General features: G+C 41.2%; 1 protein-coding gene across 1 annotated transcript in view; it reads left to right on the forward strand.

Moving 5' to 3' along the window:
* Positions 1-878: 878 nt before the first annotated feature.
* The window catches only part of PREP (prolyl endopeptidase), a gene marked incomplete at its 5' end in the record, with an annotated part of 110,376 nt that continues 98,412 nt past the window's right edge, over positions 879-12,842 (forward strand). The window contains 3 exons of the mRNA XM_010283213.1: positions 879-953; positions 8,409-8,542; positions 12,690-12,820. Of these exons, the coding sequence (XP_010281515.1) occupies positions 879-953; positions 8,409-8,542; positions 12,690-12,820 (340 nt within the window). The remainder of the gene's footprint in view (positions 954-8,408; positions 8,543-12,689; positions 12,821-12,842) is intronic.

Raw genomic sequence — 12,842 nt, forward strand, 5'->3', positions numbered from 1 at the left:
AGAGGAACAAGTAGGCTGGTTTTACATGATGGCACATCTGTAAAATATCCCATCGCCTTGTGTTCCGGCCGTGACTTGATACGCAAGGATTGCATTATAAGCTTGGCTAAGGATGGGTTCAGTTTTCTTCTGCCGCGAAGGACTGTGCTTTAGGCGCCAGCCCAGGAATTATTTACAGAACTGGTATCACTTTTAAACCAAAATGTTTGCCGACATGAGCCAACACTGGAAAAAACTAAGTATTTACTTTCATAGTTGAGTGAAAGGCTGAACTATACAGCTCGTAACAGCAGGTATCTAGTCTTATTTTGTATACTGGAGGAAGGAAACATAAATTCAGCCACGTGGGTTACTCTTTTGTGGGTTTTTTTTGGTTTTGTTTTAAGATTTATGTATGTACTTTACTCACATGTTTGTGAGCAGCAATAATAGGAAGGGCTAAACCAGAGACAGTTGTGTAACCAGGACTACATTTTGGGTGCATCCAATAATTGGGTTTTGTGAATTGACTTGAGCACCTGGATTTGGAGGAGGTTTGGCATTGTTTGGTTTTTTGGGGGTTTTGTGTGTTGCTTATTTTTTTTAAATTACTTTACTAACATACCACGTGGAAGGAATTTATGTTTATGTTCTGCATTTCTCTGGTGCTCTGTTTTTTCTGAGGACAGCTATGCTGCCTTGGTGCCATCACCAAAGAATGGTAATATTAGCAACTCACCTGGCAGCAAGGTGCTGCTTTTCTCTTCCTTTGCTTCTTAGCGCTGTATGCTTTTGTAAAATTACAAATACCCTTCATTTTGATGACTATCATTCCTCGATGAATAGAGTTTGCTTGCATGCATGTCTTTTTTTTAAAGTATTGTCTTCTATAAATTCAGGTGTTGGATTACCATGGCTGTAAAATAAGTGACCCATACTGCTGGCTTGAAGATCCCGATAGCGAACAGACAAAGGTAACCTTTCTTTGTATGGGAATGGCTATTTTGTCATGGTTCTATCTTATAAAACTAGGTGCATGGGTGCTCTGTTTTTTTTTTTAATACTTCTTGAAAACTTACATAGTGAATGTAGGTGTAGTTCACATGATATCTTATGGCACCAACAGCAATGCCGTTATTTTGTACCTTTATGTTAATGTGGGAAAGACTGGAATGATTGGTATAACCTAGATCACAAAATTTGGAAAACTAAGGCCCTGTTTGTCTTGAGCCCTTTTTCTTAGACGATTTGAACGGTTAAGGAGGTGTTGTCACACTGAAAAGAAATGCTATGATTTTAGAGTGCTTTATCCACTGTCCTAAGTACATCCAAAATTGCCATAATAAAATAGTTAAGGAAGGGTAGAAAGAAAACTCCTTTGGCTTGTTTTCTTTGTACAGTGACAAAGTATGCGGATACTTTCTTTTTTTTTGGACCCCATTTTAAAAAAAAAGAAGTTTTCCTCCTGAAGTTAGGCTTTTTTAATTGCTTTTATTACAGGTGACAGATGTTGCAGTGTTTTCAGCCTGGTATAGCTAGACTGTGCTGCTGGAACTGGTCTTTTGTTGAGAGAGAGAATCCTGGAAAAAAAATAAAATATGACTGTAAGCCAATTCCTCTGATATTCATGGCATAAGGAGTTGCAGGGGTGATAGCCAGAAAGTGGTCGGTGGCAGTGTGGAGGGGGTTTCTTCTGTAATGGCCGATATCTTTGTGGTAACTGTAGTTCCAGATCTAAAACACAGGCATCTAGCTAGTATGCATGATTGTGTCAGAAAGATGGTGGAGGGCAAGATCTCCATTTAAAAATACCCTGCAGGGTGGCTTTCTGTTTGTGAGATTTCTTCTAAGTTCTCTCATGTATGTGCTTACATAGTACATCTTGATGAGCTAGAGGATAGTTGAATAGAACTTACCGTAACTGTCAAGAGCAAGATAAAACATGTGCAGTTGGGATCCCATTCCCTACTTATAAATCTGTCAGTGTATATAAGGGCTCATGTGGATGAAAAAGGTTCATTTGTGATCAGGTTTTAGTGAGAAACTCTGCCATGGATGTTAACATTGAAAATTAGGTATTTAGTAAGTTTGGAGTATTTTGATTTTTTTTTTTTTATTCTGGCATCCTTAAGAAACAGTACACGTAGGATAGTTTCATGCCAAATTCAGCGGGATATATGTGTGGGGAGGTATGGTTATGTCTTTCTATTATAGAGGCCTTACAAATGCCTATTAAAGTGGTTTTCCGGATCCTATGGAAGAGTTGATATTGAGAAAATGCCAAGACCTGACTTTTTGTGTCCCTGTGTTCAATACTTTTGCCACATACTGTGAACAGGTTGGTTGAGACCGGTTGGAAGAGGGTGAATCTCATTCTCCAGAGCTGGTAGTTTATATATAGGAGGCAAAATAAGGAATGGGGGACATGCATAAAAATGCAGAAGCCCAGACACAAGACGTGATATTGGTGGAATGAAAATACTGTTAAATCTTAGTTGCCTACACTTTAAAAAACACATGCCTTGGCAGAATTTTGCAGTACAGTAGTAGTATGATGCAGAGGGTGGAGAGAGTTCCTGTGTGTATAAGTATGTGAGTATGTCATCTTTTCCTGAAGTTCCAGGACTTACTGAACAAAGGCAATTAAAGTATTTTGCTGTTCTACTTCTTTCACAGAAGAGGTCAGAAAAAAATAATCTTGAAGTGCTGATCTCCTTTCATCTGCTTTATCACTCACTTCTTTGTGCTACACAGCAGAGGTTGCTGATGGCTACTCTTTCTTGATACTTTTTCATCATAGTTTTATCTCCAAGTTTTTGAGATAGTTTGCAGGACTCCTGCAGAATAGCCATTCTGCACTTACCAGATCAAAGAATAACCAGACACTGGTGTAGAGGCAATTGAATAACTGTGCAGGCTTCAGAGAGAATTTGGAGCGTGCTTTGTAGACTTTTCAAGCCTTCAAGTCACTGACCTCGAGACCTGTGTCCTTCCTAATCTTCTTCCAAGTTGCTCGCTCTCATTATGCACTCCTTAATGTCCCAAACCTCCATTTGTTTTGGGGAAAAGTAAAAATATCCTGTGTACACCTCCAACAATAAGCTGCCTTTCATTTTCTATATATTAAGTATGGAACTGGAAGAAGAATTCCTTGGGTGTCCATGCTCATCTCTAGCGAAAGAGCCCCTGTTCAGTTCCTGTTTACAACATGCTTGCTTGATTTGAGTGTGTGTAACAGTGAAAATTCTGATTTATGCCAAGAGTGAAGACTGAACGTCATTCATTTATTAAGTTAGGAACCTTTTCTCATGTGCAAGCAGTCAGAATTGTTTGGTGTGTGCTGTCAAGTAGATACTCAAATATGTTGGAATTCTACTTTTTTAGACTTAGTAGAAATGGTCAGAAATGGTGTGGCCATAGAAAATAAATGGGTCGGCCTCACTTTATTGCTGTATTGATGTGAGTCGGTGAAACATCAAGTTTACTATTTCTTGAAGCATGGAGAAAGAAGCACAGGCAAGTGAGATTGCCCTTAACTCTGGAATTTTCATCTGGAATTTTGATTGTAGTTTCACCTGATGTCTGCTGTAGGTTTAACAGGACTGGGACTGAAAGTAATTATCCACAACAGCTATGAATATAAAGAATCATACACATTTTTCCAGTGGCTAGCCCAGATGATCTTGTGGGGCCCTTACAGTTAGCAGCCTACAAACAAGTGAACATAGAAGGGTGGGATTTTTTTTTTTAATTGGTTTAATCAGGTATTTTTGCAGTGAGAGTGCAGATGGGACTGTACCTGATCCACTGTAGTATGCAGGTTTCCATTAAGTCAGGTGGTTCTGTGGTTTCTTTCTGCCCTCCCTCGTCCTCCTTGCACTGACCTGAATGTTTCTGTCCCTCCCTTGCATGGGTGTAGCCATCACAAGATGATGTTCTTGAGGGTAAGCCTTTGGTGGATTAGTTTTCTCTTTGCACACATGCTTAATCTAGGTCACCCCAAGGCCACATGGTAGTTGGATCTAAGATGGTTCAGGAATGGGATCTCTCCTTTTCTAGCAGCCCACAGCCTACTTTTAATTAGGTGAAGGTCAAATAGGTCTAGAAACTGTTTCGCCAGGTGGCCAAGATGATCTTATTCCATATGCAGTGTGTATCTACTATAAAAAAGAGGTTATTGAAATCTGCAGGTGGCTAAGCAGGACTGCTTTCTTCTCAGATGTACAGTCTTAGAGCTGATTAAGCCTATTGTCAAGCCACATCCTCAGTCTTCTGTGGAGAAGATGTTGTTCAAGAAGTACACACCTCCATATTCATGATCCATGTGCTTTACTGTATCACTTTTTTCCCTGTGTGTGCTTGGTTGGAGTAGTTGTGTGCAGCTATAAGTAAACAAAACTCCCTTCTCCAGATAAGTAAATAAAAACTGAGCCCTTGGTGAGATGAGGAAGTTCCTACCTCACTTTGGAGAGAGGAAGTGCAGAAGCTGGGTTCATGCTTTGCTACTGTTTGGCCATTTGACCTTTAAGACAAACTGAGGAAGCACCCCCAGCATAGTTGAAATGTTGTGCTACACTGCTAAAACACTTCTGGTGATGTCGTAGACCTGCAAAACCACACTTGGGTGATGTCTTGGGTTTGGCTCAGTTGGACTTTTCAACTTACTGGTTTGTTTTTACACTTGGTGGGAAATAAGCTCCTTTTTAGACTACAGCAAAGTCTTTGCTACTCTGTGTGTGTCAGTCATATACAGTATCTTAACTCACTGACAGTGGAGGCAGTAGTGTGTAGCTTGTTTCAGACATGCAGGATGGGAGCAGGGATCATGTAGCATACATAGTTGAGTTGTGGTATTATGAACAGGTGTATGTTTGGATTAAGACTAGAATTGAAACTCAAAACTACAATTGAATGGATTTGTAGTTATAATTGACCAGTGTTTCATTCACATGGTTTGATAAATTTCCAATTGCACTTTGAATTTTTCTTTGTTGAATACTAAAGTAAATGCTAACAGGCAAGCCACCAGAAGTCTGCTTAGTTTTATTTTGTAATGCTTGAAAAAAAGGTATGTGCCCTCTTGTAGGAGTTGCACAGAATTACCTTGTACTGAGAAGGTGTATCTGAAAGTTTTGGGGGTAACTGTTAAACAAACTGTAAATGCTTCACATATTAGTAACAAAGACCAGTAATGTTAAAACAATTTCTATCTTAAGACTTCTCCTTGGCAAGTATACTGTGAGTGGAAGAAACTATCTTGTCAAGAGAATAGTTTAGTGGCATGTAGAAAGCTGATAGGTTGTAACAAAGCATGGTTAAAAAATTGTGTGGCATGTCTTTTTTAGATGAAATTTAGTTACACTTTTTTTAAAAATAGCGACCGGCCTGCTCAAGTAGAACATCTCTACTTTTAGTACAACACTTCAGAAATTATTTTGCTTTTCAAATTACCTTATTTTCCGAGACACCCATAAGCATATGCCTTACTTGGACCCTTATTCTGTCCTTTCTTCATTCTGTCCTTTCTTCTGCTAGCAAATTATGTCCTGGTTCAAGGCTTGTGATAGATTGTCATTTACAGATTTCTACAGGTAAAATATTAATCTTTCTCTGTAGGCTCACGAAGAGTTATTGTTAGCGCTATAGCCTGGATGGCATCTGTTTAGCTCAGTGTGGTGGATGGCGTTGTTACTGTGAAAGTTTCTGCTGACATCTGTTCCTGTACTTGACCTAGAGCAGTATTCCAATTATGTATTGCTTTTTGAACATGAGTGCCACCTCATGCTCAAAAGTGTAAGGACAGAGAGTTTCCAGACTGGACTGGATTCTCCTCCGTGTAACTCTTTCAAAAACCTGTAATACTCACCTCCTGTTTTAGATAGTGATGGCATTCCCTTTTACAAATAGTCTTGGAATCTTTGGTGCATACTAAGTGGAAATGGGAAAAACATACTAAGTTCCTGCAAAAGCAAAACTACTAGTGATTTGTTTGTGAGTGCAATAGTATGTAAGCATGCTCTTGTGCAACAAATGCTTGTAAAGGGAAGTTTGTGTCTCCTCTTTGAATACCAGTAATGAAAGTAGATGTGGGAAGATGTGACTGTGCAGTTAAAAGTGAGTAACACAGTTCCAGTATACCCTTGCAGCAATGTTCCTATTTTGGTCACATTATTGATAGATTAATTGAAAGATGTGTGCCAGTTTCTGTCTACTGAATGCAACTGAAAAGTGTTTTTGCTTATCCAGTACAATGGATGGTTTTATACCTGTTTTTAGAAGACCTCTTTTCTCTGAAAATGTCACAGCACTTTGAGTAGTTAGTTTATTTGTGTTGCATGCACTGTCTAGATTTTTGTGTATGTGGTCTTTGAAATTCATGTCTTGCCATTTAGAGAAAATAACTTCAGATACACATAATTCTTGGATAGATTTGATTAAGTTCTTTCATCATCTGATGTGGGGCAGAACAGTTACAGAGGTACAGTGTGGAGGCTGCATACCCATTGGGATGCGCTGTGCTCCTGTGTGGGGTATTAAAGCTGTCTGTGCCAGTAGGAATCTTAAAGGGAGAAATTGGCCTTTTCTTGGTAATGCATTCACCTCTTTCCGTCTTTCTGAGGGGATTATTTCCTGACTCGATCCTCGCTGATGCAGAGTCTAATTTTGAGTAAAGGTCCAGAAGTCATCATTGTTAGTCTTCTGTATCTGTTCCTTTTCAGTGCTGTAGTGCTTGTTTTTTGTTTCATCCTTGAGTGGTGACTTGTGTGTAACCATCCCACATGTTCTTAAACTAATATGTTTCAGCACTTAGCCAAGTGCTCTTAGGGCGTTACTAATTCTGCATTTTCATGTTTAAAGCGTAGCCATTTCTGTATGCTTTGTTAGGCATGAACAAATACTTTTCAAGTGGAAACTGACCATATTTAATGTGCTTTCTCCTTTCCCTTTTGGCCTGACAAGTCTCTAAGAACACAGCCTGGCATGCAATGCAGCCCTTGGCTATGCACTGCTGTGGCAGCGAGGCAAGTAGGAGGGAGAGCATCTCTCTGCTTGCCCCATGTGCTCGCTTGGTGAGGCTATGTGAAACGTCTGTAAAATGCTACTGAAAGAGTTTTATGTTCTATTCTTTCTTCTTTTTCACTTGAAGAATTAATAAATGAGTAAACATTGATAGCAGTTGGTAGATATGTGATAGGTGCCCTGTTTGTACAGCCGCTGGCTTTTCTGAAGAACTGTGAAACATAGGTTGTGGAATATGGATTGTAGCCCTGCTGCTCCTGTGGGTCATGCCCTGCGGTGAAGTGTAGCTCAGATACTATCACGTGTTGATCTGCTTGCTGTGCAACAGATTTAGGACAGGTAGAAACAATAGCCTCTTTCCAAGCAACTAGGAAAGAGATTTGTGTAAGCAAGAGATGAGTGGATGGGGTTTCAAGCTGGAGTTGAGGGTTGGGGCCCAAGAGTGATACTGCAGCCATCATTGTGAATTACATGTGAATTACAGCCACATACACAGTGTCCTGTCCTTCCTACTCCGTGTTAGAGACAGAATAGCCTGTATGTCTGCTTCTTAGCAGCTGTGGTTCACAGTAATGTACTGAGTATAAAGAACAACAGAGCACCATTTTTTCCATGCATGCCATGGGAGCGGCAGCCTCTAACAAACAGCTGGAGTGGTAATGGTTTTGGCCACTGTCATTAAGTGTTTGTGACTGGGAGGTGGAGTGTTTTAAAGAAACCAGACTCCTCAAAGTTCTCTTCTCAGAGATTAGGTATTCTTACCTTTTGTAACTAAGAACTGATCTGTGAACAGTACTTTGGCCTTTCCAGGAAATACTGGCTGGGACTAATCCTGTCTGTTATGTTAATAGGATGAACAGATGATGCATGTGACATTTTCTATCATCTTCCAGCCCTTCAGAGCTCCTGAAGTGATAGTGCTGTCTGTTAGTAAGAGGGACTCTGATCTTTATCAATTTCCTAATTTATTTATTATAGAGTATGGGAGTATTGTGTATTTGTGGTGAAGTAAGGGAAGATGGTATTTCCTAGGTATATACTCTGTAAGCTAGCTTTTCTATGCTGTTTAGGCAAATATAAGGAGAGTTTTTAAAAGCATGAGGTTTGGGGTTTGTTTTTTTTTTTTTCTGAAGGGGAATGGCAGGAATCTGGCTTGTCTTCGACAGAACCACTGGTTACCCCAGTGTGTGCCCTGGACAGATGTTATTCAAGGTACAAGATCAGTCTTATTACAGTATTGTGGCATAATGCAAATAAGTATGTATGACTCTTCAGCTGTGATGCTACATAATCTATATGGGGGGAAAGATGTCTGTGATGCACTGTTTCAGAAAATAGTGTTTCCTGTAGGAAATATGCATTTCTGCTTGAGTTCATGTCTTTTTCGGGGGGGGATTGTTTTCTTTCAGGCATTTGTGGAGGCTCAGAACAAGCTTACAGTACCCTTTCTCGAGCAGTGTCCTGTCAGAGGACTGTTCAAAGAACGAATGACTGAACTCTACGATTATCCTAAGTACAGTTGCCACTTCAAGAAAGGAAAAAGGTAGGTGAGGAATGTCTTTGTAGGTGGTGATGAATGTGAATCAAGTCAAAAGCAGCTACTAGTTAGGAAAACAAATTATAAATTATATTTGTATTTCATAGAATCACAAAATCATTTAGGTTGGAAAAAACCTTTAAGATTAGCAAGTCCAACCATTAACCTAGCACTGCCAAGTCCACCACTAAACCATGTCCCTAAGCACCACATCTACATGTCTTTTAAATACCTCCAGGGATGGTGGTTCAACCACCTTGCTGGGTAGCCCGTTCCAATGCTTAACAACCCTTTTGGTGGAGAGATTCTTCCTGATATCCAATCTAAACTTCCCTTGGCACAACATGAGGCTATTTCCCCTTGTCCTGTCACTAGTTACTTGGGAGAATTCAACCACCTTGCTGGGTAGCCCGTTCCAATGCTTAACAACCCTTTTGGTGGAGAGATTCTTCCTGATATCCAATCTAAACTTCCCTTGGCACAACATGAGGCTATTTCCCCTTGTCCTGTCACTAGTTACTTGGGAGAAGAGACCAACGCCCACTTCACCACAGCCCTCTTTCAGATAATTGTAGAGAGCAATGAGATCTCCCCTCAGCCTCCTTTTCTTCAGGCTAAACAACCCCAGTTCCTTCAGCCACTCCTCATAGGACTTGTTCTCCAGACCCCTCACCAGCTTCATTGCCTTTCTTTGGACATGCTCCAGCACCTCCATGTCTGTCTTCTAGTGAGGGGCCCAAAACTGAACACAGGATTCAAGGTGCAGCCTCACCAGTGCCGAGTATAGGGGGACTGTCACTTCCCTACTCCTGCTGGCCACACTAGTATCTGATGCCTTGGCCACCTGGGCCCACTGCCAGCTCTTACTCAGTCAGCTGTCGACCAACACCCCCAGGTCCTTGTCTGCTGGGCAGCTTTTCAGCCACTGTTCCCCAAGCCTGTAGCGTTGCATGGGGTTGTTTCTGACCCAAGTGCAGGACCTGGCATTTGGCCTTGTTGAACCTCATGGCCCTATTTCATGAAGCTTATTTCCATCAATCATCCTGGTGAAGGCAAGGATATAGAGTTAGGGTAGGTTATATTGCACCTGTCATTGACCCTCTATGTGTTAGGTGCTTACTCTATTGACTAAGCTCTCTCTGTAGTCCAAGGAGGGAGACAAAGAGGCAAAAGAGCATCTTCAGAGGGTGACTCATTCCACTCATGCAAGCCATGAGCAGCTGGTTTCTCTAAGAGAATGCTGTGGGAAGCGGTGTAAAAGGCTGGACCTGATCACTTGAGTGTCCTGTACATGCTGCGTGATGGCACTCAAGATGATCTGCTCCATAACTCAGCATGGAGGTCAGACTGACAGGGCTGTAATTCTCCAGATACTCCTTATGGCCCTTCTTGTAGATGAGTGTCACACTTTGTAACTTCCAGTCAACTGGGATCTCCCTGTATAGCCAGGACTGCTGATAAATGATGGAAAGTGGCTTGGTGAGCACTTCTGCCAGCTCCCTCAGTACCTTTGGGTGGATCCCATCTGGCCCCATAGACTTGTATGTGCCTAAGTGGTGTAGCACATCGCTAACCATTTCCCCTTGGATTATGGGGGCTTCATTCTGCTCTCTGTTCCTGTCTTCCAGCTCAGAGGGGCTGGGTACATGGAGATCAACTGGTCTTGTTGCTTAAGAACACCAGACTGAGCCAAAGGTGGCGTTAAGTACCTCAGCCTTTCCTTCATCCTTTGTCACTGTTTCCCCCTGCATCCAGTAAAGAATGGAGAGTCTCCTTAGCCTTGCTTTTGTTGCTAATGTATTTATACAAAGCTCTTTTAGTGTCTTTTACTGCAGTAGCCAGTAGGCTTTGGCCCGTCTAATTTTCTCCCTGCATAACCTCATGACGTCCTTGTGGTCTTCCTGGGTTGCCTGCCCCTTCTTCCAAAGGTCACAAACTCTCATTTTTTTCCTGAGTTCCAGCCAAAGCTCTCTGTTCAGCCAGGCTGGTCTTCTGCACTGGCTTGTCTTTTGGCACATGGGGACAGCCTGCTCCTGTGCTTTTAAGATTTCTTTCCTGGAGAATGTCCAACCTTCCTGGACTCCTTTGCCCTTCAGGACTGCCTCATTGCCTTAAGATTTCTGCACAGATATTGAGGGAGATCTGCTATTCTTTATTTAGCTGTCCTATGCCGAGAGGAGGATGTGGATACTTGTAACTAGAGGAGGGAAAGTCTGTACTATGTGGGTTTTTGTAAAAGTACGTTGTGGGGAGTGAACCCAAGCTGATGTTGGTTTAAGTTGTCACTGATGTGGTACAGCACGTCAATGTATAGAGGTGTGTGGTTTAAGCCCAGAAGCAGTGGAGTTGTTTAGGACAGTGCTGCATCCGGAGAAGTAAGCCTTGTTGAGTGAGTCAGGCAAAGCTTATTAGTTTGTATGTGATGCTCGTGCAGATGTGTAGTCTATGCTGAATCTGATTCTGGTGCAGGCCTGTGTCTGCTCTGGATTCTCTGACCCATTCTCTCTTGTGCAGTGCAAATGTGCCTGGGTGTGGTTATCTTCAATGCCGATAAGGCTTGATGTTGCAGAAGTGCTCATGGCAGCGATGAATATAGTCTCCACTAGAGATAAAAAGTCTTAATTTGATGCAGCTGACTGTCCTCGAGGAAGAAGATTTATGCCAGGAGCTTAACTTTGTGCTTTGACTTACGACACTTTACTTTGATTTCAATAGAAGTCTTTTTAGTTTTTCTGAGTGTTACTCTATTTCTTGGTACGTGCTGAACTCAGATCACAGCAGTTTAAAAATTATACCAAAAAAAACATGTAGCGTGGTGTTTGAGGAGATCAAGAGGGCTCTACCAAGTTAAGTAACACATAGTAAGGGGTGGGGGGAGGAACTAGTCTATTTGAATAACTGTCTAAACTTCCCATGACACTTAGAAATTCTTAAATTTAATTATGCCAGTTTTCTGCTGAAGAATAACTGCTAAAGGACCGTGTCTGAAGAGCTATTCTGTAGAATCTGCAAAAAGGAAGAGTGCTCAGGGAGGTGCTGTGTCTGTGGCATTGTTTGACCTTTGCTTCTCAGCTTATTGCCCAGCATTGCAGAGGTGAAATTGGCTAGAAAATGCATGGTCAAAGGGAAAATTACATATCTTTTTCTCCTATTCCTTTGAATTTTTCAATTTTGTCACTCATCGAATATTATTGTTAGTATTTGAACATATTACTAGTTCAGATTTTTAGCCAGGCCTTTGTGAGTATAGTTCCCCCTTCTGGGTTTATCAGGTTCCTGTGCTTGTATCCAAGTACTGGACAGTCTTAGACAATATGTGAACTTATGTTTAGGTTGGAACATTACCCCATAAACTCCCCTGTTCCCCCAGGTGAAGCTGCTGTTTGATTTGTGCTCACCAAAATCACAGGTTTGTGTAGTAAAACTCAGAAGTCCTATGAAGGAAGAAAAGTGTAGTATCTATGAATTGCATAAATACAGTTATTGATTTCTTTGAGCTCTGTGGTGTCTTATGATGCAAAGAGTATCCCTCACTAAAGAGATTTCTGTAATGCTCTGCTCCTACAACTTTTTCAAAACACACACAGTTTTAGGGACATTGGGAAATACAGATGAAACAATTTTAGTTCTGTTTCAATTGAACATCTGTCTGCCACCCGATACAGATTGAAAGCGGCTATGGGAATGACAAAGCTTAGAACATAGGGGATGGGAGCCTGTGCCAATATTTGTAACAGAGAGACACTAAGGCTGCCAGCGCCCTTTAAGATAGACGGTTATGTAGAGTTTATAGTATACTTAGCTTTGTTTGAAATACACTGTAGCAAATGGAGCTTTTATTTTTAAAAGATGTTTTGGATATATCTACAGTCTCTTCTATATGATCTATATCACATTGGGATGAGATTCCTTTCATTTTTAGAGATCTAGAAATTGGTGTCTGGGCTTCCTCTGTACTAAGGGGGAGAGAAAGGCACCTACAGAGGATGGTTAAATCCCTGATGGCTACTGCGAATTCCTACTCTACTGTGAAGCTTGTGTTTCCCTTTTATATTTTTCTGTCATTCATGGCAATCTCATTGAAGTTTTGCTTGCTTGCCTAACTGAAAATCTGAGTTCTTGCTACTTACTTTTCCTTCTTATGTTCTTTTAGATATTTTCACTTCTACAATACAGGACTGCAGAACCAGCGAGTTTTGTATGTACAAGACTCCTTGGATGCCGATGCCAAAGTTTTTCTTGATCCAAATAAGCTTTCTGATGATGGCACTGTGGCTTTACGAGGTTAGTGAGACAGTAATTCCTG

This window comes from Phaethon lepturus, unplaced genomic scaffold, assembly GCF_000687285.1.
Source record: "Phaethon lepturus isolate BGI_N335 unplaced genomic scaffold, ASM68728v1 scaffold6603, whole genome shotgun sequence".
In the NCBI taxonomy this organism is placed as follows: domain Eukaryota; kingdom Metazoa; phylum Chordata; class Aves; order Phaethontiformes; family Phaethontidae; genus Phaethon; species Phaethon lepturus.